The sequence below is a fragment of the Electrona antarctica genome, assembly GCF_951216825.1.
Source record: "Electrona antarctica genome assembly, chromosome: 6".
NCBI lineage: Eukaryota > Metazoa > Chordata > Actinopteri > Myctophiformes > Myctophidae > Electrona > Electrona antarctica.
In genome coordinates, this window is record NC_136811.1 from 34,771,895 (window position 1) to 34,797,340 (window position 25,446).

The 25,446-nt window shown below is 43.9% G+C and overlaps 1 protein-coding gene across 3 annotated transcripts in view; it reads right to left on the reverse strand.

The window, feature by feature from the left end:
• Positions 1–2,241: 2,241 nt before the first annotated feature.
• The window catches only part of satb1b (SATB homeobox 1b), a 68,525-nt gene continuing 45,320 nt past the window's right edge, over positions 2,242–25,446 (reverse strand). For all 3 annotated transcript variants that reach the window (XM_079504041.1, XM_079504042.1, XM_079504040.1), the window contains exons 12-14: positions 8,191–8,400; positions 7,233–7,271; positions 2,242–5,446 (exon numbers count right to left, since the gene is read on the reverse strand). In XM_079504041.1, coding sequence (XP_079360167.1) covers positions 4,829–5,446; positions 7,233–7,271; positions 8,191–8,400 — 867 coding nt within the window. In that variant the 3' untranslated portion in view covers positions 2,242–4,828. The remainder of the gene's footprint in view (positions 5,447–7,232; positions 7,272–8,190; positions 8,401–25,446) is intronic.

A 25,446-nucleotide genomic window follows, 5' to 3' on the forward strand; every position in this document is an offset into this window, starting at 1 on the left:
TCTGGACACTCGATGAACTTCCAAAATTAGTGGAAGCAGGCCTTTTTTTCATTCTAATCCAATCAACCCCAAATTGGAATCGTATGTTAAGTGGCCTCCCTGAGCACACCCCCACCATTATGGTGCACCAAAAATGCGAAAAGTTAAAGCATGTATGTAATATGAGCACTCTTTCTCCCTACAGCTTCCTTGTGTCCTCATGGCTGACAACCCACAACTTGCAATGCTTAGTCCACCCAGCCTGGCAGAGATATGCACTCCACTGACATCTGCATAAACTCCAACTGGGTGGGGCATGGATCTCCAACTTCCATCGTTACTGACTCGGTGCTCTACAGCTGGGCACCTGTCTAGTGGATATTAAACAGGCCAAAGATATCTGTAATAATTACACCTTTAAACACACCATTGATTAAAAATAATAATAATAATACTCAAGTCTGCACTTGGGTATCCAGCATTCTGACTTGACAATTGTCTTGTTTGAATAACCTGGAGATTTGTTTTCATTGTAGCATGTAAAGCAGCGGTGCACACACTTTTTGTTTTACTTGAGAGCTACTTTAAAAATGACAAGCTCAACAAGTTCTACCCACCAAAAATAATATTATCGAATTGCTGAAAATAGTTAAACAATGTACTTTGGAATAGCGGCAATGGCATTACATATAACGCACATGGAATGGGAAATACAGGAAGAAAACTTTGAATTTGATGAACTGATGTTTGTGATACAATACTTGAAAACAAATTGCATTGTGGGTTTGAGCAGACAGGCCCTTTTTGAATCAATCAAGTCACCTTAATTCAAGTGACAGATGCATTTTTCATTTTACATTTAAATAATATATTTTAGGGCATGTGATGTGGTCTACCTGCACAGCCTTTGTGATCTACTGGTAGATCACAATCTACCTTTTGGGCACCTCTGATGTAAAGTAAACAAAGTTCTTCTTTGGCATAGGCCTATAGTAGGTATTTTATCCCAGTAATTAATGACATTCCATTAGGCCTATTGTTTCTTTGTGTTGTAATTCAGGGGTTCCCAAACTGTGGTGCGTGCACCCCTTGTGGTGCACAAACTGTGGTGCGTGCACCCCTTGTGGTGCCAAACTGTGGTGCGTGCACCCCTTGTGGTGCCAAACTGTGGTGCGTGCACCCCTTGTGGTGCACAAACTGTGGTGCGTGCACCCCTTGTGGTGCCAAACTGTGGTGCGTGCACCCCTTGTGGTGCCAAACTGTGGTGCGTGCACCCCTTGTGGTGCCAAACTGTGGTGCGTGCACCCCTTGTGGTGCACGAACGCGGCCTTACTGGTTATTATTGTCCCTTTGTTTTTGAGTGGTGCAAACCACTCCAACAACCAGCTTTGTCTGTATCTATGTATGTGTGTACCTGTACGTGTGTGTACCTGTACGTGGGACCCAAAAAAATGAGCATGGTTACTATGGTCACTGACATTACGTCAGACCACAGCTGATCAGGCTATATAAGACCTTGCACCACTCAGTTCACACGGGTGTGATTTTTATTATCTTGTTGATGAGTTTAGCAACATTGGCTGAACTTGATCTTGGCTGATAGGACATTTACCTTGTTTCACTTGTAGAATACCACCCACCAGTCTAGTCTGCATTAACAGTAGTATAATGGTGTTCATTTGGTAACGTGTTTGCAAAGGTGACCACCATGAAGTATGTTTCTCAGTAGTCTATACCTCACAATGTCTCCAGTGTAAGTGCAGCATGCCAGAGTGAGAATGACTATATAAATGAGAATCCTCTATATAGTGTGATAGCAATAGAGGCAGCATTAAAAGTGTGGGTTAATGGAAAATGATTATTCAGAGCCACCATTGCTACGGCAATTATGATTCCTATTTTTGACACTTGCAGAATTAAGTCTTTGGAATGCAGGAATGTGTTTTTGGAATGTGCTTGATTCAATGGCGATCCAGTTAAGAGCATAATACGTATTTTGAATAAAACTTGTGTATGCTTGCCTTTCTTCTGCTGTGAGCCACCGATTAAACCAGGAACATTCATTACAGTACAATTACTAGTGCCTAATAGTATAACAGTGGTTCTCAACATTCTCATCTTTTGACCTCTCCAAAATAAATCAAATGAATGGACACCTACTCATGATTCCCTGTAACAGCTGTGAATGTAGAGTAGTGAATTTTTATTTTCCCTTTTCAGGATATATATATATATATATTTAACTTAATTCATTGTAGTATTCATTACTTCACAAGAATAAAAAAACAAAACACTTTAGTTTATACAAATCGAAACAATCAATTTGCAAATAACAAATTACAGTTTTTTTATTCCATCAATTATCTTGACCACCAGAATCATTCTGTGACCTGTTGAGGAGTCTCAACGCTGAAGATGAGAACCACTGGTATAGAATGTAGGTATCTGTACAAGCTATATGACAGCAATTATAATGAAAAGGTATTTCACTATTTACTGTACCTTTGCTCGTTGCTGCTTTCACCTTTGTCAGTATAAATGTAAGTCACCCACAGTCAAAATCTGGAGATAATGAGGCTTAATGGTGCCTTTCTCATAATGTGCTGTGTAGTCTACCAGGAACATATTGTAACATTTGGTGCCCACAGATTCTCCATAATAAATTTATAAATAATGACATGTCTGTGCTATACGGTTGTGTTATTGTCTTTCCCTTGGAACACACACAATGTTACACTCTGGCTTTTTATTCATGAAACAAAAGAGCAAAAACATTGAGGGGGGATGCAGATGTGTCTGGCACATATCAGAGGGTGTTAACAGCCGAGGGGTAATATTCTGGTGTGTAGACACCCAGCTTCACCTGGGGTTTAGGGAAAGGTCAGGACACCTGTGCTGTTTTACACGTTAGCTCCCAGTAGAGGGCTTTGCCGTTACAGGTGTTCACACCTAACATTTATTTATTTCATATTTCACAGGTGTTCTCAAATACTCAGCAAGAGAAGGGAAGATGCATTAAGAAGAAGAGTCGGTCTGATACGATAGTAGGCACAACATAATGTTGATGGAAGGTTTCAATTTGTACGTTGAGCTCTTGCACAGAATTCATATATTTACAATAAACAATCAATGATTCATAAGATGTGATATTTACAATTATTACAAATACATGTCTTCAGTGATTGCAGCCGGACAATTCAGTAGTTGAGACTGAAATAGGTTTTCTTAGCAGTGATTTCCAAAAAACCAAGAACAATTTGCTTTGTTTCTTCATTTTCAGAAGTGAAAGCCTTCTGATATCAAGAGAATCTGGTCAAGTTAATGGCAAGAATCTGTTGTACAATACAAACAGTTTAATTGTGTAATTAACAATCAATAACCACTCCTAGTTAGGACATTTCTGCATAAAGAAACCGAGAAACACTTATAAAACAGTCAGTCGTAACAAAATAACTGGTGTTCTCATTGAAATAAACTCATAAAAAAGAAACTTTTTTATACAGAATATTTATACAGGAATAGCTTTTGAATTGGATTGTTAACCAAAGGAAGACACATCGCAGACATCGATTTTCACACAGATTGCATATGTTTTTCTTTCTAAGGTGTTCTATAGGTTAGTAATTTTACCTAAGCTTATTTGCATGATAGTAAAAATTGCATACAACATTAATTGTGAAGCGTGTAGCATGAGTTGCTTGACATACAGCACTTTTTATAGGCAACCTTTAAAGCACATTTCTCCATTTAAAACGTTAAGACACTTTTTGTTTTACTGCCCATCAAAATTACATTTATAAATAGAAAAAAATGATTGATGAAGAAAAAAAAAGCGCTATGTAACATAAACTTTTCAGGAAAAGTAATTACATCAGAAACACTGCATGAACTGCAAATAAATAATGTAGGACAACATAAACAGTGTGTGATTCACATTTCTAACTGTGGTAATTCGTAACGTTACAGTGACAAAGGTTTCGCAACATAATCTAACTTCGGCAGTGCCATATAGTACAAGGCATTTGTTGGCATAGTTTCTTTAAGACTGTATCTTTTTTTTTTCTTCTTTTTTTTTTTTAAAGTTACAATATATGTCTATATATATATATTTATATTTCTTCCCTAACAAATAATATGCTGAGATTGAGTTATTCTCTGTGGTGCACCTGGGCTTGGGTGTTTGCGTTCCAAAGGTTGGAGTGATCCATAATCACTTTTTGCGATTTTAAAAGAATGACTAAACTGCCAGCAGGCTGTAGACTTAGTACCTCGTCATTAAGGCCTTGTCAACCACTTGGTCCTTGATTTCATATGCTTTTTAAAAATCCAGTTAATGTACAACATACTGTACATAAACACCTATTAAAGTCCTATCAAACCCCATGGGGAATTCCTTTTTTTATTTGTATTTCTTTTTAGATATAATCAGTAGCTCAAAAAAGAGAAAATAAATCAGTGTAAAATGACAGACATTGAGTGCAGTCAGCAAATATCCACGGCAACGTAGTTACATTTTTCTGTGTGTGTGCAGATTATTTAAATGATGCATCAGTCTTTACAGTGTTTAATAATACAAGTTTTACAAAAAGAAAATAACACTCGTATTACTCAGTCAGAAATGGGCTTTCCAGTGTGAGAACACTTGCTTCGCATAGCCTGTCAGTCTGCAATTGATTGATATAAACACTATTCATACAGTCCAGACGCTGCATTGATTAAAAACACTACTCTTTAATTAGCAGTGTTGTGGTACTGCAATGGCCAGAACATTACCTTCCAGCATAGCCACCAGTCTGTCTGTGTATGAGAACACTCAGTACATTGTTCGGACCACATTGACAAAGGAGTCCTACTCCTTGGTCTCATGCTCTGACTCCGACTGTGCCTCAGCACGCGCCAGGTGCTCCTCGATCTTGATAGAGAAGATGGTGCTGTTGGTCTGCGTGCCCTCGTCCAGCTCGTTCAGCAGCTCTCCGCCCTCCCTGAAGTCCGACATGTCCTCCTCAAAGGCAGGGCTGCTGCTGGCGCTGCTGGTGCTGGTGTTCGTGGTCGCCGTGACGCTGTTACTGGGCTCCTTGGGCGCCTTGGTCGGGTGGTTGACGTAGAAGCGCTGGTTCTGGAAGAACTTGATGATGGTCAATTTGGGCAAGTCCAGCTGAGCCGACAAGGTGTGGATGGCCTCCTCGTCTGGGTACAGGCCCACGTCCTGGATGAAGCTCTGCAGGATGCCCAGAGCCTCCAGGGAGATCTTACCCCCACCGGTGCGGGACTTGATGCCCCCTCCGCGGCTGCCTTCGTCCTCGGTCTCGGCCGGAGACGCGGTGGAGGGCTGGCGAGGGGGTAGTCGAGGGCCGGCATTGGGCTGATGTTGATGCTGCTGCAAGGGCTGCTGGGATAGTAGGGGCTGGGAGGGGTGCTGGAGGGATATAGGGTTCTGGTGTTGCTGCTGTGACTGCGGCGGCAAAGCCTGGGGTGGGAAAAAGAGAAAACAAGAGACGGGGATGTTATCAGTGAACACTTATCGGCGCCTTAATAAGGCCTTTCATTAAAATCAATTGAGTTGTGAGGAAAAATGGGCCCACTGTGTATAGAACAGGAGCTTCGTTGAAGGAATTTTCCATGTAATATCTTGTTGAATGTAATCAGTTCTGCAGATATGATTTTTCTTTTTTTTGTGCTTCTTGTTTTGGCGCGAGATTGTGTCTCTCATTGTAGGGTGTGGAGGTGGGAGGAGGGGTTGGGGTTGGGACTGAGGCTGAGGGGGAAAAGGACCTACAAAACACATATAGAAACACAGATATCCACATGCAATAAACTTTTACACACGTTCACTCTTACACACTGAGAATTCACAAGGAAACTAGCCTCTGCTGCTTATCAGGCTCCATTCAAACACTATAGCCAGACAGTGATAAACAGACTGTGTGCACAATTCATGTGGCGATGGCCCGGCTGATTTGCTTCAGAATGAGAATGCTATCGATAGCTGTCACTCTGCCGTCAGTATCCCGTTAATGTAAACACATGACACATTGCTCCTAAAATGTCTCATTGTTTGGCTGGAGTGGGAGTGAGTGGGCAACCCGTGGTCCCTATTGACCATGCAAAATGTGTGCTCTTTTATTTTCACTTCTGAGTCAGACACTCCAGAATTGTGTGTTTCATAATGAAGTTTGCAAAGCAGCACTTTATCGACCGCCCATCGTCCAGCTGCACAGCTGCACTCAAAGATGTCATTTTATGGTACCAATATACCGAGCTATAATAGTTCAGGTTAAAGCTGTGTGAGCCCATTTGTTCAATTCTATGTCCCACTGTATCCCAGATCTCTCATGTAAAGGAAGGGGGTTATTCTACACATGGAGTGAACATGGATAATTGTGGCTAACAAAATGCAGTTTCAAAAGGCAATGGAAAAATCTGGCACTTTACAGAAACTATATCACGCTACAGAACTCGAATAGTTAAACAGCAATAATATAGTATGTAAAGTAAATAAGTGAAAGTGAATCAATGCTGAACGTTTTTCATAATGTACACAAGTTATTCACAAAATCCCTGTGCTCTAAATTTGGTGCAAAACTGGATTTTCTAAAAAGTCATATTACCTTATTTATTCAGAATAAATAGCAGTCTTTCTGAAACACTGGCCATATGTTTCCAAGTAACCAAATAAGTGATCAGCCACTCAGCTGTGCCTCCGGCTCTTTAATAAAAGTATTATTGTACTTCATTAAGACGTTTCGACATTGAACTGAATCTCACGGTTCTTTTCCATTCATCTGCCAGATGTCCTCCATAAAGCAACGCTGTTAAATAAGTTAAGGCTAATGATATCTTTGAAAACAAATTTTATTGAGAAAGTAGGAACTTTTAACTGTTGCTGTATTCATAATTAACAAAGCTCATGAAAACTCTTAGTGTTGCTTATTGCCAGATAAATGAATTAAAACGTGTTAAAAAATAAGTTGCTGCTTTTGATGTAAAATAATAGAAATCATAGGGAAATATGTGCAGCAGTGTGAGTGCTGTGTGTGTGTGTGTGTGTGTGTGTGTGTGTGTGTGTGTGTGTGTGTGTGTGTGTGTGTGCGTGCGTGCGTGCGTGCGTGCGTGCGTGCGTGCGTGCGTGCGTGCGTGCGTGCGTGCGTGCGTGAGTGCGTGCATGAGTGCGTGCGTGCGTGCGTGCGTGCGTGCGTGCGTGCGTGCGTGCGTGCGTGCGTGGGTGTACACGTGTGTGATCGTGTGACTCTCACCTGTTGCAGGTCTGTGGACATGAACATCAATGTCGTAGTCTGTGGGCACATAAACCACAATTGATATTGGCTGCGTGTGTGTGTGTATTTGTGCAGGTCTATCAATCGTTGTTTAAAGTATCTACAGTCACATGAACACATACCTCTTTACATGTGTGTGTGTGTGTGTGTGTGTGTGTGTGTGTGTGTGTGTGTGTGTGTGTGTGTGTGTGTGTGTGTGTGTGTGTGTGTGTGTGTGTGTGTGTGTGCGCGCGCGAGTGCATGGGTGTGGATTGATACTAGACACTATTTGGAATTTTGGGAATGTTCACTTGCAACAATTTACCATCTTTGTTTTGCAATTCAAACTGAATGTGTTTTGTTCCGCTACAGACCTGGATACTCTTAATGAACTGAAATCTTAAATCACCATTTCTTTCTTCAGAAAGGTTCAATTTATATTGTCTTTATAGCAATATATTGTGTAAAAGAATATTGACTTAGGAACAAAATAAGGTAAAATGAGTCCATCTTTCATGAAGAATGCGTGAAAAAGAGAGGAGTACAAGACAGAGAGAGAGAGACAGACAGAGAAAGGTGGGGCGCACAGAGAGAACAAATAATGCTACGTAAAGTGACTGCACACAAGCACCAGCATGATACACAAGTATGCCTGATTGATATTTATCTACAATACATCATTCGCAGTATGTAATAATTCATTTTATCCACATAATTGCTAAGAGTGTGTGTGTGTGTGTGTGTGTGTGTGTGTGTGTGTGTGTGTGCGTGCGTGCATGCGTGCGTTTGTGCGTGCGTGCGTGCGTGCGTGCGTGCGTGTGTGCGTGCTTGCTTGCTTACACATCTGCGGTTGGTTTCTTTTTGAACAGTGAGTGACTTGTCAATACGGTGCAGGCCACGCAGGCATTTTCTGCTGTATAATGCGACATGCATGTCCTTGGTCCGGGCGCGTGCTCACCTGCAGTGGGTCATTGGACACGTGCATCATGTGTGGCGGCCGCTCAGAGTGGTGCTGCTGCTGCCCCGCGCTGCTCTCCTGCTCGTAGATGGCGTCGCGCTCGACCTGCGCCAGGCTCAGGAAGCGGCGGATCATGGACAGGTTCTCCCACAGTGTGCGGTTCTCTGGGGACGGGTCCTCCTTCCAACGCAACAGCTCACACAACCAGCCCTGTGAGACAGAGAGACAGAGAGAGAGAGAGAGAGGACAGGTTATAATATAGTATTGGATTGTTATTGTCTTGGAAATAGTAGTTTTACTGTGTGTGTGTATACATACATGTATACATACATACATACACATACATACATACATACATACATACATACATACATACATACATACATACATACATGTACGTACATACATACATACATACATACATACATACATACATACATACATACATACATACATACATACATACATACATACATACATACATACATACATACATACATACATACATACATACATACATACATACATACAGTTACGGAATAAATTAGCAGGGTTTCAATTCAAATCACAGTTGTTCATCAACTTCATAGTGCTTCACTTTAAAATGGGAATCAACTATTTAAATATGCTACATTTAGTGTTAAAATCGATCAAACATAAAGGTCAAATGTTCCATAACAGCTGGACCAGGTGTTATTTTGTGTTTTGCACCACAGGATAGGAGGACTTTGTGAGTTAGCCCAGGCCAAGCAATGCTTTAGAGAAAAAAAGAGGTTCTGTAATTATTTAATTTAATGTGACATGAGACCAATGACTGTAAAGCAAAAAAACAAGACACACAGGAGAACAGCACCACTCGCAAACAGCAGGAGATGCATTTGTTTGAAACACTCCAGCAGAGGGCCATGAAAGATAGAGTTTTAGGCTTCCAGAATACTTTTAGTGGTTATGTCTCTGACAAACACAGGTCCATGTGTGTATCTGTATGAGATAAAAATAGAGAGTGGGAGAGAAGAGAGAGTATGTGCAACTGAACACACTCTGTCTCTCTCACACACACACACACACACACACACACACACACACACACACACACACACACACACACACACACACACACACACACACACACACACACAGCTGACAGATTTACTATGAACTCTATATTGGAAATGCGATGTGATGTACAGAGGAGCCTAAACAGGGGCCCCCAGCAGGACAGCAAGAGTGACGTTGAAGGTAACTGTGTGGGAGGTAAAGAGAGAGCACACATGAACGCACGCACGCACAGAGGCAGTGAGGGAAAGAGGGAGAGAGAGAGAAAGAGAGAGGGGGGCGGGAGGGTGAAAGAGAGTATGCGCACGCACGCGCGAGAGAGAGAGAACACACACGAGAGAGAGAGAGAGAGCAGGAGGAGGGATGGGAAAACAAGATTGAGGCAACAAGAGAGTGATAAGGGAACAGGAGATGGGGGCAGTGAGGTAGGTGTGTGTGTGTGTGTGTGTGTGTGTGTGTGTGTGTGTGTGTGTGTGTGTGTGTGTGTGTGTGTGTGTGTGTGTGCGTGCGTGCTCATGCAGTGCTCTCTTGCGCGTGTGTATCTCAGCTGGTACTCCTTGTCCTGGCAGCGTGACAGAGAGCACTGCTGTAATCTCCTGGCCAGTGAGCGGCAGCACCTTTCATTTCCACAGGATTACACCATGCTGCTGGTCAGCGCGCACACACACACACACACACACACACACACACACACACACACACACACACACACACACACACACACACACACACACACACACACACACACACACACACACACACACACACACACACACACACACACACACACACACACACACACACACACACACACACACGCACGCAGTGGGAAGAGCCACACCGCCACACACTGCATGCAAGAGATAACTCAGCATTTCTGTTGTCCCCTGTTCCAACGCCTCCCATAAGCCACATCAAACCCAGGAGGGGTTGTGGAGAAAGCAGAGAGGGAGAGAGACAGAGAGAGAGAGAGAGAGAGAGAGAGAGAGAGAGAGAGAGAGAGAGAGAGAGAGAGAGAAATGGAGTGAAACTGGAAGACTAGAGACATAGGATGAGAACTAAGCAGATAAAGAGAGCTAGTGACAGAAAGGAGAGAGAGGGAGGGGGGGCATAAACCCTGTGTGCCCACCTTGTTCCTTTGCCACGTTTATTGTTGCGTTTTTAATTTGCATGCAGAGGGATTTGGATGGCGTTTCAGTACGGCTGTCAGTGGCTTCGGCTGATTCGGTACTGAGGGAGAACACCCTCCCTGTTTTACACACTAGGAACACACACACACTCACATGCAACAAACGCATGCTGCAAATGCACGTGCACACACCGACACGCACGCACGCACGCACACGCACACACACACACACACACACACACACACACACACACACACACACACACACACACACACACACACACACACACACACACACACACACACACACACACACACACACACACACACACACACACACACACACACACACACAGACCATCACGTCAAAGCCAGAGGAACAGTACCCCAGCCCAACGAAGGAGTAATCCAACTCAAACACTCCCCAAACCGGCAGGATTAAACCCAAAGTACGAGAGCCAATCACACAAAAGCACCACGTGAACCCCATTCCAAACGCCAGGAAGTCCACTCCACAAAATGTGGATGAGTTTATTTTTATTAGTTGACGAGGGTGAACGCTCCTTGGCGTTCCTTTCTCCTTTGCTGTGTGCGATAGATAATGTCTTTCATTAAACAAAAAAAGAAAAGCCAAAAATAAATACATTTTGTGAAAAATATGCATACGGTATATGTGTGAAGTGGGAGCTAGCCCTGGCGCTGGCCAACATTGTCGACAGTAGACTAGTCAGCGTTTTGCATGAAGGTTTAAAGAGCTTTGTTTGTATTTGTCTAATTGCATTGCTTCCACAGGCCAGGCAAAGGCAGTGAGGCCAGGCAGAAAGAGAGAGAGAGAGAGAGAGAGAGAGAGAGAGAGAGAGAGAGAGAGAGAGAGAGAGACATAACTAGCCTGAGAAGTTGGCAATTTAGATTTTATACGAGCAAGCCTCAAAGAGGAATGTCTGATGATAAAGATGGGTGTGCCACAGACACCTACTGTAGATAATGTAAATATTAGTTTTTACCTTTGCAAATCTGTTTTTACTTCCCATGTTTTGTCAACAGTCACTGTTAAATGGATTCACAGACTTTCTATCACTGCTGCATTAATCAACAATGTACAATGATACCAACAACCGCTGATAAGAGGTGCTTCACACTACGCTGTGGTCGGCTATAGGAGGAGATTCTGCTGCAATGATATTTCACAATCAGGTTTCCTTTTGATCTCAAAACGACCGCTCTGCCTCCTGAGCCACTGTCGCCTAAGATGCACACAAATCTAGTACATTTCCATAAACACGTTGCCACAACACATTGTCACTAATATTACTACTACTATCACTACAACTAATGGTTTTTACTTAAGTAAAACATTTGAGGTACTTTTGTAGCGAAGTACCTTTTACTCCATCCATTGTTATCGCAGAGACAAATATTGTCCATTACAATTATTCGACTTTAGTAACTTTACTTACTAGCTACTTTTATTATAAAAAATATAATGATGATGTAGGCCTATAATTATAGGTGAAGCTACCCAACACACAAAAGTAATTCAAATTAGCCCTACCTTTTCCAGCTGCAACGTTAAAGTGATGAACACACTAATGTGAATATGTGATTTGTGAAATGGGCCAATCGGCATAATCTTTTACATTTGGTATTGAAAGTATATTTTGGTGTTGTTGTAAGTATATTCTGGTACTGTAAGTATATTTTACCTAGACATTTGCATGAAAGTAATCTGGCTTCCTGCGTTTCAACCAAAATACACAGTAGCGCAGTAGCTAGCTAAACCAATGTTTATCAGGGACAGATGCTGTTGACTGTTGTATGTAACTAGGTCATAATAACTACACATTAAAATCCTCAGTGTTAATTTATCCATGTGTAACCAAATGGACCCTTCCGGATCCAGTTGGTTAAATTTGTACTCTCTCAGAGTTAAATGAACGCTGAGAATTTTACTGTGTACTAGACATAGGATTATCGTCACACAAATTGCACAGTAATCCACTGCCTCCAGGTTATTAATTATTGCAGTGGAGAGTGACTAGCCTCTTCTTGTTTTAGTACAGCACCAATTTGACCATGCATGAGGCCAGAGGGACCAAGGGTCAAGAGGTACAGAAGTAAAGGGTAACTGTGGAGCAGCGTCCTGAAGCCGAGCAGAGACACACATTGTATGACCCTAGTATAAATAGCAACCAGACGTTCTGATAAAAATATTTTGCTGCCAACACAATGGCTGAATTCATGCGCGAGATTCACCCAGCTATGCAGCGCAGCACACCGTGTCTGTGTATGTGTGTCTGTCTGTCTGTGTGTGGCTCTGTGCATACGTGCGTGCGTGTGTGTGTGCGGCAGTCACAAGCTGCCAATGAGAGCATAGGCCTGCTCTGTCACAGAACAGCATGGTATTCACCCCCATCCCCCCTCCAACACACAACCCCTCACCCCAGCAACACCATTTTACCCCACCCACCCCTCCACCCACCCACCCGATATGGATGCACAGTACTGCATTAATAAATGACTGGCTTTGCAGCAAGGCCCGGAGAGAGAGTGTGTGTGGGGGGAGTGGAAGAGACGTAGACGCACAGAGGAAGACAGACAGACACAGAGGGCTGTCACATGGCATAGCCAACACCTTCCCTGTAATCTCATTTGCTCGTTATCAGGCCTATCAGCCTGACCTCAACCACAGCAGTGGGTGGAAAAATAGAATAAAAAATAAGCCAACAGATGTCCATCAATTCACCATTCCGGGGTTTGTTGTTTTCTCTCTATCCTCAGATTATGACACGATCAAATATAGATTTTCTATCCCTCAAAAACAAACTGTGGGATCTTCGGTGCATCAAGTGTATCGGTTGGATTTCATAGATTTGAGCCTAGTCGTAGGGGGGGGGGGGGGGGGGGGGACGGACGGACATGAAGGGGGTGAGTAAACAAAAAAAGAAAAGGGCTTGAAGAAAATTGTGGCCATTGTTGTGGCTGGCTTGTGGAGGATGGGACTGTTTCAGAGGCAGCCAGACAAACCTCTCCAGTGTCTAAATGGGAAAGCTAAAAGTAGGGAGGAAGACAAAGCATTATTGTCTCTCTCCCTCCTTGAACCTGGCAGTGGCCCAACACTCTGGCAGACAATGCTATGCAGATAAATGCAGCCGATAACACGGTGCGCTCAAACCTGTTTCGCCTCCCCGAGTGAGCCAACCAGTGAATGCACGCGTGCGTTCGCCCCGCAAAGTTACGTGTGCTGCGTTGTAAATACATTATGCCATTGGGGGAGACGCCCATCTGTTTACCCAGGAGCGGGAAGGACTTATAACGTTCTTGCTGCCTGGTTACATATGCGGTTCTCGTGCAACAATAAGCAAAGATTGCTGCACAATAAAAGTGACGTATTTTTCTTTTCTTTTTTTTTTGATCGGATATCGCTAGCTCTGCATATTCAAATGAATGAAGTATGGCAGAAAGTGAGACAGAATAAGGCAAATCAGGTCAGTGGCCTTAACTGAACTGTACAACAGCAGTTGATAGCACAAGAGGTCCTACAACACTCTGGTCATCCTGAAAACAAATACGTACTTGTACGATGCACCCACCATGTACCAGCTGAGCCTCTTCTACACCTCTGTTATTAACCACTTCAACCCTATACTGCGTTGACCACATTCCGCCAGGGGCCAATACTAGGCCCCATCCATGTTTATCTCTATACTAGGGATGTCCCGATCACGGTTATTTTTTGCTCCCAATCCGATTCCGATCATTTGATCGGTAGGCTAAATTTATATTTTTATAGAACACCATATCACAATAGTACAATATTCAAAATCACAGACAATATCCAGTCTAAAGTTTGTCCCGATCTTGTTTTTTTTTCGTGCTCATAATCCGATTTCGATCATTTGAAAATTACGTGATCGGCCCCGATTTCCGACCACGCGATCGGATCAGGACAACCCTACTCTATATACCATTATATATTTGCTGTAAATAGCCAATCTATACCAGTGTTGATTTTGTCAACTAAAACTATAAAAGCTATTATGACTAAGACTAAGACAACAGATAAATACTAGACTAAAATGTTAGGGATTCAAATAAAAAAATAGCTAAAGTAGCCGATCTCAAAAGCCGAAGCTCAAAATGCGCTTTGCGCCGAGTTTCGAGCTTGTAGATCTGCTACTTTTGATGCTCACTGTACAGTATGTTTGACACTGTTGTATGATCAAGTAGGGAATTAATGTACGAAAACAACAACAACAACAACATACATTTAGAATATGGATATAAGAACTAAGAGGTTTCTGCCCTGAGATTCATTCCAATTCTGGGATTCAGAACCGTGACCACAAGCACACTTTTACTTGTAATGTTTCCACCTCCCCCATAACTGTACAGCCATCTGGTAGAGCTCTCAGCATGGGGTATGATCCAGGGATTTGTATAGACTTATTGGTTAATAACCAGGCAGGGGAGTACAGTATTCTGAGTATTGGAGGGTAAACTGACCAGTTTATGCACCATTTATGTAAATCTATCCTTTAAGTAAGTAGAATTGGGCAGATTGTATGATGATTTTATGATAAGATGTTCTCTGTCTCCATTTTCTTGTTTCAAAAGATTTTATTTTTAAATAAAAGAAAAAACGAATTTTATAACTTTATAACTAAGACATGTTATGAATAAAAATAAAAAATAATTCAGTAAGTAGTGAAAATAGCAGATCTACAAGCTCGCAACACAGGGCGAAACGACACATTGTGAGCTTGTTGATCTGCTACTTTCACTAGTGGTCCTGGGCAAACATCTCATTTCTCTTTTGGGTCACGGGCTAAAGCACTGCTCTATGATCATCAGCTGATGATCATCAATCATCAGCTGCTGATGATTGACATGAGACTCATTTAAGCATGGTACAGTACACTACACGGGTACAGTACTTCATATTTAAGCACTTTCAACATATCATGAATGTCTTGGACTTGAACAAGCTCGTTTGCCATCCACCATCCTTGATGGGGAGGTCAGAGGCAGAGAGTGTACCAGTATGAATCAATCATGCCAAGATATATTCTATATTCTCGCTGTATATGTATAGGAGTCTTGTCCTAACACTGAACATTTTCTGAAGAGAGGTCGCGACCTCTCAGTCACAATAAGCAAGCGGACAACAACAATAACAGACTGACGGCTAACACAACACACATTGTGGTGGAAAGGCATGACGGTGCAGGAAATGGCCCTCTGTGTCAGCACTTGCTACCAGAAACAATACTAACCAGTTCTATGTGGCACTACACGTCATGGCTGCTGAGCTCATAAAATGTGCAAGGAATTTTCTAGCAATCAAATACAGGCAGACGGAGCATGGAGAAGAATAGCCAGATGTAAATGGCCAGTCCGTCTAAAATAGACACACATCTGTGTGGTACCCTAACGTTTATTTACCCATGGAAGGTTGACGGAGCATGCACGCCTTGTTTTTGCAACATCCTGCTTCACACAGTTATACTTATTTATCCCCCCCCCCGCTTCATACATTTATACGTATTAATGTTCTACACTCCTGCTTCATAAAGTTATACGCTTATTTATCCCCTACATTCTTGCTTCATACAGCACATCTATACTTCCTATATGAATCCGCGGAGAGGTGCCCTGTGGGCCAGCAGTATAGGCAATCAATGCTGAAATGCGCTTAACAGGTTCCGTCCATAGGACGTGTCCACACGTCATAGGGAATCCAATCGACGGATGCATAGGACGTGTGTACACGTCCTAGCGCATCCTCAATGTTATCAGGCGAGAAAATAATATTCTGATTTTTTTCCTTTTTTATTTTTGAGTGAGCCTCTAAGGCCACCGTACGCTTCGCTCTTCATTCATATTAGCTTACCGTTCACTAGCCTGTTAGCGCGGCAGAAAGAATGCCTCGTCTCTCCTAATCCAGGGCGCTCTCTGTGGTTTTGATCTGATGGATATACTAGCGCTTAATGTCTGACTTCTCATCCGCCTCTCGTTCAAAATATGAACGCTTTGGAGCTTTTAGCGATATAATAGTATCGAGAGCAAGGTAAGCTAGCAAAATAGGGGGGGGGGATGGGGGTTCAGAGTAAAATCGGCCATGTTTCCCGGCACCCCAGAGCTCCTATTTTGAAGGAATCCCGGGAATGATTGTGTTAATGTGACACCGCAACTATGATTGCGCCCAGGGCACCCCTCCGTGGATTCGTCTATATATTATTATCATACAGTTATACTTATTCCTCCTGATTAAAACACTAAGTGAGAAAGTTAGTACGTGGAAGTGGCTTATTGTTGAGCAATGAGGATGTCTATCTATGTGGCTTTGAATCTAAACATCAACAACACTATTACAAACACATCAGGCACCTACAAGGAGTCTGATTCTATCAATTATAAGTGCTTGATTGAGATTTAATTCAAAGCTGGGGTTTAATTGCTAATATCAGAGCATAATTAAGCTGATAAATCATGACTGATCTTATTGAATTAGGGATTGAAATAGCGCAGAAACTGCAAATTGTCTATGTCGGCTAAATAAGTATTCTTAATTAGTGTATAAGTTTGTTTCAGATACTAATAAAACAAGCATAGAAATGTCAAGATTAGCAAGTAGGCATGATACACACCGGCAGATATTTCAATTTAACTACACCCACTAGCTCCAGCTCTGCAACGAATGTTTGTGAGGGAGTGAAAGAGAAATTGTGTGTGTGTGTGTGTGTGTGTGTATGTGTGTGTGTGTGTGTGTGTGTGTGTGTGTGTGTGTGTGTGTGTGTGTGTGTGTGTGTGTGTGTGTGTGTGTGTGTGTGTGTGTGTGTGTGTGTGTGTGTGTGTGCGCGCGAGTGCATGGGTGTGGACTGATAAGTACTAGACACTATTTGGAATTTTGGGAATGTTCACTTGCAACAATTTGCCATCTTTGTTTTGCAATTCAAACTGAATGTGTTTTGTTCCGCTACAGACCTGGATACTCTTAATGAACTGAAATCTTAAATCACCATATCTTTCTTCAGAAAGGTTCAATTTATATTGTCTTTATAGCAATATATTGTGTAAAAGAATATTGACTTAGGAACAAAATAAGGTAAAATGAGTCCATCTTTCATGAAGAATGCGTGAAAAAGAGGAGTACAAGACAGAGAGAGAGAGACAGACAGAGAAAGGTGGGGCGCACAGAGAGAACAAATAATGCTACGTAAAGTGACTGCACACAAGCACCAGCATGAGCACTTGGATAGGCCCTAATGTCTCCCCATGCAATTCCCCTTCACACACACACACACACACACACACACATGCATGCGTACACACACACACGCGTACACACACGCACGCACGCACGCACGCACGCACGCACGCACGCACGCACGCACGCACACACGCACGCACACACACACACATACACACACACACTTACACTCACACACACATACATGCACACATACATACACACACACATACGCACACACATGCAGACACTCACTGTATCTGCTGGAGCTAGTGGCTGTAGTTAAATTGAAATATTTCCCGGCGTGTGTCAGAAGCATGCAGAATGGTAATTATGACAGATCTGATTAGGCGGGCCGAGTCGGGCGGCTCCGGGCTGCAGGTGCGACCTTGTGCATTCCTGCGTGTGTAAATAAAATTAATTACAAGCGTGGGGGGCGCGCGGCGCGTGACATCAGCACGCACAGGAGGGACTCCCACGGGGGGCACCCTAATGGAATATTTTCCCCGAGTCTAATAATACAGTTGGTATTGACTTGAGGTAATTAGTGGGATCATTAAAGCGCTTTTCCCGGCGTATTTGCCTGCCTGATCAGATTAGCGAGAATGGGCCTCAGAACAAGCCCTGTGTGGTCTGTCAGAGGACTGAAGACTGTGGGAGAAGGCTAGAATGGGCCTCAGAACAAGCCTTGTGTGGTCTGTCAGAGGACTGAAGACTGTGGGAGAAGGCTAGAATGGGCCTCAGAACAAGCCTTGTGTGGTCTGTCAGAGGACTGAAGACTGTGGGAGAAGGCTAGCTGGGCCTCAGAACAAGCCCTGTGTGGTCTGTCAGTGGACTGAAGACTGTGGGAGAAGGCTAGCTGGGCCTCAGAACAAGCCCTGTGTGGTCTGTCAGAGGACTGAAGACTGTGGGAGAATGGGCCTCAGAACAAGCCCTGTGTGGTCTGTCAGAGGACTGAAGACTGTGGGAGAAGGCTAGCTTGCTAACATTTTAGGAGAAAGCTAGCTATCAAAGTACTGTAACTGCCAGTGGGAGATAGTCGAGCTAGCAATAAAAAAATGGCTAATGAACAAAAAAGGTTAGATGGGAATGGATGGCAAGCTCTGGAACATGGAAGCGGCCAGAGGGGGAGTTAACCACTGACAACCTGGCGTCTCTATTTTGGTGATTTTTTTTTTCTTCTAAAAAAATATCTGATCTACAAGCTCACAATTGTACATCAGCTATTTTTGCAACACGACACCATCGACACAATCAAATATCTATCGGCAGAGCTATCACTAGTATTTGTTGTAGTGTGCTGAATTTGAGAGGCGATGCCAAGAGACAATAAAAACACTTGACAACAGGGGGCAGATTCCTCTTTTGGAATGAAGGGTTGGAGGCAGGCAGGTGAGGAGAGTGGAAACAGATGGGGTGAGGGTGTAGTGTGTGAGAGGCATAAGTGAGAGAGATGGCAGAGGAGAAGTGCTCTGGGCATGCTCACTGAGAACCTAGTTCTACTGCAAAGACCAGGAAGCCTCCATGCAACTCGGCTCATGGACCGGAGAAGGGTGGGTGGGAATTCCACTCACTGTCCATTAAACAATAAGAAGAAGGGCTCATTTCAGAGGGAGGGGAAGACTTGCCGTTTGCAAGATAATTCATACGCTAAATTAATTATTCAGACATCTGGGTTTCCAGTTCAAGAAATTGTGTCTTTAATAATACAGAGGGTCTGGCCTAGCCTGTTTCCCATGGCAACCTAATAACCAAGCAGGCAGAGGAGATAGATAAATAAATAAATCAATTAATAAACAGTCATGGCCTTTTATATCCCTGTGGGTAATAATGTGCTCGCTACGAGCAGCCTGGCTTCAGGGAGAAAGGGAGTCAAACAAACAAACAGTGAAAACCTCCTGCACAGTAAAAGAAATCCTCCGCTCATCTTCTGTTAAATTGAACACCACTGAAGTCTGGTGACCCACCACCGCTGGTAGGTCGTGACCATAATATTGTAAGTCGGGCCCCAAACAATATGCCGATTTTAATGAAAATATAAAATAAATATGAAATTAATGCTTTTTTTTTCTACAGTAAAACGTTGGAAAATGTATTTTCATTGTGATGCAGATGAATACCAAGCCGGAACACAATCAATCAATTGATTGATAATTTCAATAAAGATGCAACAGTAAACGCACATGGCCCACCCATCTGACCACTTCATTTAACACGGCAGCCACAAACAACTACATTGAATTTAGATTCACCAGGATACACAAGACTACTCAAAGGTCAGCCAATACATGCTAAGCAGCCATTGGAAGTGAGGTCTATTTGGTCCATGTGTGGTGGTTGTGAAGGAGGGGTGTGTGTGTGTGTGTTGTGTGTGTGTGTGTGTGTGTGTGTGTGTGTGTGTGTGTGTGTGTGTGTGTGTGTGTGTGTGTGTGTGTGTCAAGTCAAGTCATATTTATGTATGTAGCTCATTTAAAAACAACAGGGGGTGGCATTTACTCAGTACAGAAGTGCTGTACTTCACTTGAGTATTTCTATTTGTTGATACTTTATACTTCTACTTCACTACATCTCAGGCAAATATTGTATATATTTTTAGTCCACTACAATTATTTGACAGCTTTAGTTAAGTATTTAGATGATTAGGCCTAGTATAAAACATGACCCCATTAACCCCTTAAACCCTGCCTTAACCTTTACTAGTATAAAACATTACCCCATTAACCCCTTAAACCCTGCCTTAACCTTTACTTGAGCTGTAGCAGATCTAAAAGCTTGTGCACCGTTGTGAGCTTGTACATCTGATATTCTTCTTTTAAGTCTGAAAGTAAATTAAAGTATTTTATTTGGATGCCAATACTTTTATGCTTTTACTAAATTAAAATAATTAACCCATTTTGGGCGGGGACCCCTTTTGGTGTTAGCATTATGTTATGCTTTTGCTATTGAAAAATAGCAGATCTACAAGCTCATAGCGCGCTACGAGCTTGTAGGTCTGCTATTTTTGAAAAATCGAAGAACGACTGACATAGAAACATAGCTTTTTCAGAAAACTGTCAGGATGTAGAAGACATTTTTAGAATCTGATCTCAGGTCAAAATGGGTTAATACAGAACTTATACTTGTGACAGAGAGTATTTCTACATTGTGGTAAATATTACTACTTGTACTGAAGTAAGTACCTTTCCCTCCGCTGATCCTAGGCCTCCCTGAACCTGTACGACGACAAATGTGACAGCAGGCTTGGAGAGGAAATGAAAGTCCTTTTAGAAACAGGAAGTAGACAGAGGCCAGTGATCCTGTCGACACACTCCTTTCCTACTAACATCCCTTCTCTGTCATTACATCTATGTCACTCACCCCCGCCACACACGCACGCACGCACGCACGCACGCACGCACGCACGCACGCACGCACGCACACACACGCACCGCTGCCACTCCAGACCAGTGACGCACTCAGTACCACCCCCTCTCCTCTCCTCCCCTCACACCCTACCCCACCCCCCTGGGAGCGCCGTGCCAGCCGGGTGCAGGGTGACAGATGGCATACACCAACCCTCTCCCTGTACCCCAACCCCATCCCCCCCCAAATGCATCGGTCCCCACCCCAACACGCACGCACGCACGCACGTGCGCACACACACACACACACACACACACACACACACACACACACACACACACACACACACACACACACACACACACACACACACACACACACACACACACACACACACACACACACACACACACACATTGTGCAGCGGCGGACCCGATCAGTGCCATTCTGTCTCATTAGAGCCTGGCTAATTAGCGAAGCCTCTTCCAGGGAGGAATGAGGGAGCAGGAGACAGTGAGAGCTGGAGGTGGGGTAACGGGGTCCATTCTGCTGGTCACCGACGAGTCGAAGGGCTTTGGGCCCCCGTGGAGCCAGGGGGCTCCTGGACTGCTTGTTTTGTGACAGCAGGGACTCTGATTCCTTCAGTTAAGTAATTTCTCAAAGGAAGTGTCAGGCTTGTTTGGATACCAAAGCCATGTCCCTGCCCCCCACCCCCCCCCCCCCCCCCCCACACACACACACACACACACACCTCCCCAAGGTATCCTCTCAAATCCAGTGCCTTTGCTATTCGCTATCCAAACTGCTAAGCTAAAACGTTGGTGGCCTGTTAGCAACCCCCCCCCACCGCCTTGAATCGGCAGAAGAAAATGGCACTGTACGTTGCCACTTAATAATTACACCACCAACACTAAGCTGTTCACAAGATAGCCTGCACCTCTGCAAGCTCAAATCAAATGGGGCGTTGACTAATGCCTGCTTCTGGCAGTGTTGTAGCTGGACTTGAACCAACATAACGCAGTTGTTCTCTCCAAGTCTGACATCTCCCACAGCTAAATGGAGACAAAGCGTTCTTGGAGCGTTTGATCACTTCAAAATCAGATAGGAATGGATTATGACTAATGAGTCTGCATTTATCTAAAGGTAAAAAATAATAGCAGTCTAATACGTCGGAATGACTGCGTAGACTGAAAGATATACGTGCCCCAACTTGAATTGAATGCGGGCCATTCATCTGGTGGAGTGTGAGGCTTATGCTTAATTTATATGCAACGCGTTGTGAGCTTGTACATCTGCTATTGTCAGCACGCAACACCGTTGTTTGACAAAGTATAAATCAGGCTTTAGGTTAGACGTGCTGCTCTACAGTTACTGCTGAGATTGTGGCCATAAAATCAGAGTGATTGAAATGCTGTGTTGAATGTGAGAGAGGCATAAAGAGAGAGAGAGAGAGAGAGAGAGAGAGAGAGAGAGAGAGAGAGAGAGAGAGAGAGAGAGAGAGAGAGAGCAAGAGAGAGGGTAGCTTGAGCAAGGGTGAGAGAGGGAGAGAGTAGAGAGAGAGAGCGAGAGAGATACATAGCTGGCAGAGGCCTTCTGTGGTTACGAGCCCTATGAGGGGACAGGATGGCTGCATTCCAACCACCCCCCCCCCCCCACACACACACGTACTCTCTCTCTCTCTCTCTCTCTCTCACTCACATGCACAACATATCATCATATACACACATTCAAATGAGGCAGCTCACATAAACACCTATGTTTGATGTACCAACCACACATGCATGCACACACGCACGCGCAGATACACACGCACGCATGCGCAAACGCGCACACATGCACGCACGCATGCGCAAACGCGCACGCACGCACGCACGCACACACACACACGCACGCACACACACACACACACACACACACACACACGCACACACAGTCAGTGGAGCATGCAGTAATCAGTAAACTCCTGCTTACTGCTCCTCTACCCAAGGGACCAGCACAGCTACCAGCCCCCCAGCACCTCTCCTCACGTCCCCTCCTCTTCTCTATCATCTCCATCACATCTATCACACTGCAAAGCACATAACCATACACCCCACGCATGCACGTGCGTGCGTGCGTGCGTGCGTGCGTGCGTGCATGCGTGCGTGCGTGCGTGCGTGCGTGAACCATGCGTGGGGGTGTATGGTTATGTGCTTTGCAGTGTGATCGATGTGATGGAGATGATAGAGAAGAGGAGGGGACACAAACACACACACACACACACACTCATCCCTTCCCAGATACCTCATAAGAGTCCATACAGACTTATGTAATCACTTTCACAATTTTTCAAAAATAGAGGAAACAGGAGATCCACAAGCTGAAAATGTGTCGCAATGTGAAAACGTATACATCAGCTATTGTTGCTACTTTTGTACAACACTGTTGTACGACGAAGAAGGCCTTCATTTACGGAAAAACATGAAATGTTGAAATATGGAGATATGAGGTTTCTGCCCGACCGCAACAATATGTGCCTGCTCTTTGAGCTGTGCCAGGGAGGGCACTGCACGCCAACTGGACACGCATGTACTGTACTGTACCAAACTCTACTGCCCTTCCCCCCATGGTTGTTCCCCCTGAACCCCATATGGGCCTCCTGCCAGCTAGTGCACATTGACCCCCCCCCCCCCCCCATCCCTCTACCACTGCACTCGCCCTCTCTACTACACATTCAAATCCAGAGTGTCAATTTAACTGTGAATGTGTACAAATGGACCCATTAGGACCCCTGGACCTTGCCGTGCTCCAGACTCCAAACCGACTGTTACGTTCTGGCCAACTAACAAACGCAGAGCTCATCACATTTTGTTTTGTTTATGAAGCTAAAACAGACCTTCAACTTAACCTTCACTTTACTGCTTACCCTGCCCTAACCTTAACCAGAGTGAAAACACACATCCATTTCTCATCTGACATTTACATAGATGCACTTTTGGACTTGGTCGCTTGACCAGTAAGTGGAAACCAGATGCAGAAGGCTGGTTCTCTGGGCACAGCAGCCTGGTGTGGTGCAGGGAACTGCCCAAGTGGTGGCACTGGTACTGGGGGCTGGGTAGTAACGGGGGGGAGACCAGCTGCCCGGGGAACGCCCATTACGAGATGGAGCCAGAGATAAGTGCTCTCCCAGGCCCCCTTTCACAGACGTAATTAGCACACTTCTTATCTGCTGCTCAATTCACATTCACACCCGCCCGCCATGAATGGAATGAGAGAGAGACAGAGAGCAAGAGAGAGAGCGAGAGAGACAGAGACAGAGAGGCAAGGGAGCGAATAAGACGAGGCGCAGTGGAAACCTGTTCTCAGACAAAATGATCATTTGAGAAGAGAGGCATTTGCGAGTTAATACCATGGTTGCTTCGCTCTTCCTTGCTTTTTCTCTCTCTCTCTCTCTCTCTCTCTCTCTCTCTCTCTTACTTTCTCTCTCTGTCTCTCTCTCCTTCTCCATCTTTTCAAGGAGTCTTTGAACTCCTGAACAAAAACAGTGGTTTGTGCATCAAACTGCAATTTGGTAAAACAAAACTATCTGAGGCTATAATCATCCTAATCAGCAAGAAAAAATAAAGCCTGCGCAGATATTTCACGATAATTCTGCCCTTGGTGATCTATCCCCCCTGCATCTTCTCCATCAAGCGCAATTGTGAAAATCTTCCCAACTGTGCTTCTGACAGACACGTTGAAAACCTTTAATAATAACGCCTTGCTCCGCATTTTCTTTAATTACATTTAATAAAGAGTTAAACTATGTGACAGTGTTTTTTTTCTTTTCTCGATGCGCACACAAGCTGGCATTGTGTGAGTGGGCTGTTGCACTCTGGGAGAAGATAACAGAGGCCCCCTTCGTCTAACTAGGGGAGCCATTCAGAGGATGGTTAATATAAACAGGTTTGTTTTGTGTTGAAACACTGTCGGCTGCCTGACTCTGAACCCACAATAAAGGAGACATATGTCATTATGCCCATAAATCACCACCATGGGTTTTGTAACGGACAGTTACAGGTTGTTTTCTATCTCTCTCTCTCTTTAGATGTTTTCCATTCATAGTAGGTGGTGTGTTACGTGTGCATCTAGTTTTGGTTGTGTTCTGGTGGGTTTTTTTTAGGGATGTTTTGTCAACCTCACTTGGAACTGGAACTACAAGTTCCAAAGGTGAATTCAGATGTGATGTGACACTCAACTCTTATCAAGTCTTATCAAATCAAAATAAATATTATCAAGGCTAAATACTGATGGGTGTGTGTAAAACTTGTCAAGCTTTTATGTCCACAGATATGAAATATGAATATGATTTTATTTAGAGATGACACATCTGTGTATGTGTGTGTGTGTGTGTGTGTGTGTGTGTGTGTGTGTGTGCGTGCGTGCGTGCGTGCGTGCGTGCGTGCGTGCGTGCGTGCGTGCGTGCGTGCGTGCGTGCGTGCGTGCGTGCGTGCGTGCGTGC